The sequence below is a fragment of the Thalassophryne amazonica genome, chromosome 5 (assembly GCF_902500255.1).
Source record: "Thalassophryne amazonica chromosome 5, fThaAma1.1, whole genome shotgun sequence".
NCBI lineage: Eukaryota > Metazoa > Chordata > Actinopteri > Batrachoidiformes > Batrachoididae > Thalassophryne > Thalassophryne amazonica.
In genome coordinates this window covers 102,824,643-102,830,512 of record NC_047107.1, presented here as the reverse complement: position 1 = coordinate 102,830,512, position 5,870 = coordinate 102,824,643, and the positions used below count along the sequence as shown (strand labels likewise).

General features: G+C 40.6%; 1 protein-coding gene across 1 annotated transcript; it reads left to right on the top strand.

Moving 5' to 3' along the window:
• The first annotated feature begins 2,276 nt into the window (after positions 1–2,276).
• si:ch73-195i19.3 (beta-1,3-galactosyltransferase 2) lies at positions 2,277–5,070 on the top strand. Its single transcript, XM_034171006.1, has one exon. The coding sequence runs from the start codon at positions 2,364–2,366 to the stop codon at positions 3,321–3,323; it is 960 nt and encodes a 319-aa protein (XP_034026897.1). The 5' UTR covers positions 2,277–2,363; the 3' UTR covers positions 3,324–5,070.
• Positions 5,071–5,870: the final 800 nt, after the last annotated feature.

The following is a 5,870-nucleotide window of genomic DNA, read 5'->3' as shown; positions in this document are numbered from 1 at the left end:
CCACGGTCAGGTCCGGCCCGACATGCGACTTACTGGGTCAACAGAGCCTGAAATGTGGAACTTTGAAACGGCGAGACGCTGCCGCCTCGAAGCGCAGATCGCCGTCAGGCACCGTGGGCCGTCCTTACGGCGACACTACCAGACCAAAATCTCTCATCAGCCGTTAAAATTTTTACCAAAAACCAGCTGAATTTATCGAATGGTGTCCACTCAGTTGTGCCTTACAGTTTTGAAAAAATTTTGATCAAACAAAGCAGCAGTCTCTGAGCCATTCCTAAACAATGAAAAAATCGACGAGAGGGTGGGCGACTCCTCACTCAAAGACTGCCCACAGGCGAATGACGTAACCGACAGGCGTGAAAAAACTCTTGCATGCCCACGAGGGTTCAAGCATGTCAGATGTAATCACACGTGATTCAAATCCATATGGTTTTTGAAAAAAATAATAAGGTTGGATACTTTTCTAATAGACCTCGTATATATATATATATATATATAGTGTAAAACCTTACGTACTTCTCTAATATCATTGTCGATGGGAATAAAGCTGGATGGTGTTGGCATCAACTGTAGAAGTGACAAGACATGGTTGTCATATTTTATAGTAAAGCTTTTTAACAGAATAAAGTATTTAATTTTACTTTGTTGCATGGGTTATTGTGTTGATTTCCACAACCACCCCTTATCGTCTATTTTTCAAAGCATTTTAACATTTAATGTAGTTGTTTATATGTTTTTTTTACTAGTAAAATGTGTACCGCCTTTCGATCACCAAGAGTATTTTTTTAAGTAAGTAGTTGTTTTGCACAGTATGAGAAGGTTGGCAAACTCTTAAGTTTTGTGATTCTGAATCTGACCACCACTTCTAGAAGGGCACTGTGAACCCCTTGATTCAGAAAAGGGTTTATTTATTTATTTGTTGCTAAGGGCTAGGGATTATTTTTTCCGAAATCCATAAAAAGCCTGGAAATGTGAGCAATACCTCTGCATGTGAACAACTACGATGCTGTATTAGGACCAATGCAGGTGTTCCGCACAGTTTTCCAGGTCCCACTTGGGAATAATACTTCGCAAAATGCATGGGGGGAAAAGTGGTGGTGGTGTGTGTAATATTTCAAGACAAAAACTCAGAATATCTGAGTTTAAACTCATGAATGTACAAGAAAAACATGGGATATTCCCTGCAATTATAAAAATGTGTAAGGAAAAAAAAAAATCACATTTTTGAGAAAAAGTCAGGATATTCTTTGATATTATCACGTAGGTACATGATAAAAAAATTGTAACATAAATGGAGTGGTTGGAAAGAACATATAGAGACCTTCAAAATGCTGTTTAAAAATTTGTTCTATGTCACATATGAAGAAAGTTATGAGCATTTGAAGGTCGGAAGATCTTAGTTTACATCTGTGTGCTTAAGGGAAAAACACCAGAAAGCTGTGACTGGTGTCTCATTGTTGACATTTCAAAACGATGGTACTCTGTCAAACCCAATTTTTTTTTATCTCATTTATATCTGTGATTTACAACGATCCGCCATATAAACACTGTTTTCTGACAGTAGTTTCCAAGCAAAGAAAACCCCGGCTATTTCGCCACGTCTGCCGTCTTGCCATCGGTGCTGCGGATCATAAATATATGTATGTGAAGGCTTCAATCACCAACAAACTTCACAGCAAAGGTACATAATTACTTGAATTACATGTTGTATATTATTTGAAACCCGATCTTACTCACCTTTACAAGCGAATGTTTTCAACGCAATTTTTCAGTTCAATTTTTCACAGAATTTCCTTACTTCTACTTGTCACAGGAATGCCGTTTAAAAACGAGGTTGCAGGGGGGGATTTCATCTACGTCCTCAAATAGGGACATTCACGATTGTCAAAAAATAAACGCATTCCTCGAAGCGCGAACTCAGCACTACTGTCTGGAAAGTCTCGCAAGCCAGGTGCAGCTGATACAGTCGCAACAGCAGACACCATATTTAGGTGATATGTGCGTACCTATCAAGTCATAAATTTACGAGAAAAAAAAAACATTTCAAGAAAAAAACTTGTAAATTTACAAGGGGGGGGGGGGGACTTGAATATTATCTGAGATCATTGAAATTTTGGGAGGTTCCACCTTCTCAATACTGTGTGGAATTGCCGTCTCAGCTGTCAAAGCTGCAGCGCTTACGTAACAAAGCATGGCGTCACCTTAAGCAAACGTTTTGCAACGTGTTGTCGGAGTTGAACGCAGCCTCGGTGTTTCACCATCAGTTTACAGTAACACTCCCACCCCTCGACGTTTCTTTTCCTGCTTTTTTTCGTGCTCTGTTTAACTTCGATGCTGGCTCAAATGATCGCGCACTTTTGGAAATGAAGAAAACTTTTCCCTGTAGGTTGCTCAAGTTTGTCGCCGTTTGCGCTCTGCTCGTTCTGTCTCTCCAGGTTTTTCTCAGTAAAGTGAAGCTGAACAAACCGTCAAAGCCCAGTCCTGTTCCTGCGGACCAGTACAGGCTTATCTCTCCTGACACCTACAGGTACATTCTGAACCAGCCGGAAGCATGCAGAAACAGAAGCCCCTTCCTGGTCTTGATGGTCCCAGCCGGACCAGTGGAGGCTGCAGCCAGACATGCAATCAGGAGAACGTGGGGTTCTGCAGGATCGAGCACCCTGACCCTGTTCTATCTGGGCCTCCCTGCTGAGGGGGACTCGAGCATCCAAACCGAGTTGGAGGCAGAGAGTTCAAAGCATGCAGACATCATCCAGATGGACTTCAAGGACAACTACAAAAACCTGACAGTCAAAACCATGATGATGATGAGCTGGTTGTCCACCTACTGTCCACATGCATCGTATGCCATGAAGGTGGATGCTGACAACTTTGTCAACGTGTTCTACCTCCTCAAGAGACTGAGCAGCTCTCCCCGGCAGGACTTCATCACCGGCTCGGTCATAAATGACGGGAGACCCCGGAGGAACCGAAACAGCAAGTGGTTCCTATCGGAGGATGATTATCCTGAGGACAGCTTCCCCCCGTACGTCGCCGGGGCCGGATACATCTTCTCTAGCGACCTGGCCGCCAAGATCTCCTGGGCCTCAAGGTTCATCCGAATAATCCCCTTGGAGGATGTCTATGTGGGTTTGTGTCTGCGCGTGCTGGCCGTGCGGCCTGTTTACTCCAGAATCCTGATCCTGCTCAGGAACCTCTTTGAAATCACCAAACTGGAGTACAACAGATGCATCTTCGCCAAGCGGATTCTGGTCAACGGATTCACGCCGTTGGAGCTGCTTTATATTTGGGAGGATTTCAGTTGTAGTTATACTACTTGCTGAGAACAACGCCTTACTACTAAGTGCTTTTCACTACAAAAATGCATTAAAAAAAGAAAAAAAGAGACAGTTTTAAGGAATACAGCCAAGTACACCCAAAGTACCAAGTACCTTAATAGAGGTAATACAAACTAAAAAAGAAAAAAAAAGTATGGTTTGTGCAGGTCTTCCTCAAAGTGAATTGAATTGTAAAAATTCTGTTCCAGATCTTGATGGTAAAAACAGTTCATTTTTCAGTCGGTTTTTTCGGCTCTCTTTGGTTGGTTGGTTCTCTATTTTCTTGCACTTATAGATTCATTCTTCACAGGGTGCTTTTGCAAAAACAATCACTGTTTCAGATCTGATCATTTACAGTTTGTAAAGGAAAAGTAACACTTAGCGTGTATGCCATTTTGTTGTTTATCCAATGTCAAAGTGTGTATAAATCTCTGGTCAAAGAATCGGTCAACTTAAAAATTGAACATTCGTCAGTATCTGGAAAACTAATTGGTTGCTTAATTTTTTTGAGTAATTCCGTTAGCAGATGAGCTAGATGTAAGTAAAAACTAAACTTTATCTCAGCTTTTTAATTTTTGTAGTCATACAGTCAAAATGCTAGTTGCACAGAGGAAAGAGAAAAACAGTTTTTGGTCTTTTTAAGCGATATTCTTATTTTGTTGGCACCACAGCATTTTTATTCAGTATGATGGAATTTGACATCAAGAACACACTGGAAACTAAGACTTGGGCCAGGTTTCATAAAGCAGCCTAATCTTGTTTAGTTGAATAAATTCACTTAGTTGACTAATTTTTTGACGTTAGTTGTTGCACAAAGCGCTTAGTCGGCTAAATTTTCACATTAGCCGGCTGAAGTTTTTAGCCTGGTACAGAGGAGGCTAATCTTATTTTAGTCAACAAAACTTCAGTGTCTTATCTCAAAAATGGCGGCTGTCATGTACTACCACTTGATGGAACACTCAAGAGCACCCCTACGTCGCTTGTATTCCTTCAAAAGGAGAGCATCCTCTGTTTTGGTTGTCTGCTACAAACATGGCCAAGTCCACCACACAAGAGGAGAAGTGCTCCTGGCTGGCACCCATAAACATCTCCAATGGATAATTTCTATCCCGGAACACCCACTCCCGCCACAAGGTTCTCCTTCCTTCTTGCTCCATCAAGTGGTGGTGCATGATAGCCGCCATTTTTGAGGTAAGACACTGAAGTTTTGTCAAATAAGATTAACCTTCTCTGCAGCAGGTTAAAAATTTTAATCAGCTAACGTGAAACTTTAGCAGACTAAACGTTTGTGCAATGACTAACGTCAAAAGATTAGTCAACTAAGTGAGTTTAGTCGACTAAACAAGATTAGACTGCTGTATGAAACCGGGCCCTAATCATATTATTTGAGCAAGCTAATACACACCATGTGTCTGGTAGCTAAAAATATCAGGTAGACACTGAAGTCATGTATCAACAAAAAAAAATATTATTGTAGCAATCGTTTCAGGATACTAAGACATAACCTGTTTCTGTTGCTGGCCCTTTAAGTGTAAATGACCTGCCTCATGCCTACAATATCTTAATGTGGGTGTGGCCTACAGAGCGTGTACTCCAGATACGGACTTGTGTTATTTATGTCACATATGTGTAAAATCAGCTGTTTGATGCTTGTGTTTTGCTTATAGCAGGTTAATTCCTACATGTGCAATCATGGAATTGTAGCACGTCTGAGATTGTAACACTAAAAAACCAGCCATATGTAACTTTAAAGGTGGATAACAGATTTTGCACGTCGTCTACCATCAGCTGCAAACTAAGACGTTGAGGTCGTCATCGACTTTGATGAATGAAGAAGATGCATGCTCCTTTGCGATTAGCGGGGTATGCATTAGAATTAGTGGAGTCAGTGTGCGAGTGAATCTGAAACATTTTTGGAGATACTTTTAAAAAATGACTGAATATTGTGCTCTGAAATCCCAGAGTGTGGTAGATACAGGTGAGGATCAGGGAACCTCATACTTTGAGCCAACAATCAAAATGAAATGGAGACAGACCGGCCTATCAGGTTGCTTGTGAAGCCTTATCCTTGTGACCACTGGAGGCCGCTGTTACTTAGAATTTTAATTCCACCAAAGACAAATTAGTGCAGCAGAGAGAATATTTACAGAGGAATCCTTCAAATGGTGATGCAAGCACCAAATTTGGCACAAATACACCTAAATAAACAACTTCAATTTTTAATAGGTAAAGGTATAGTTTGGACTATCTGTGGCTGAATGTTATGGGGTAAAAAAGAGCAGATATGGTTTCAGTTTGTACAAGGGTCAAAAGTTAAAAGTTGCTCCAATTTTGGTAAAAAAAAAAAAAAAAAGTGCAAATTATTGGTTGCCACTAATAGGATTAATAAATGGAATAGTTTGGCCTGCAAAGTAAAGCTTAAATCCCTATTAGATTAGAATAGATTCCTATTCCTTTTTAAAAACCCTGTTAACTCAGTCAATAATTTGCATTGATTTTTTTTCCCAAAATTAGAGCAACTTTGACTTTTGACCCCTGTACAAACTGAGATTG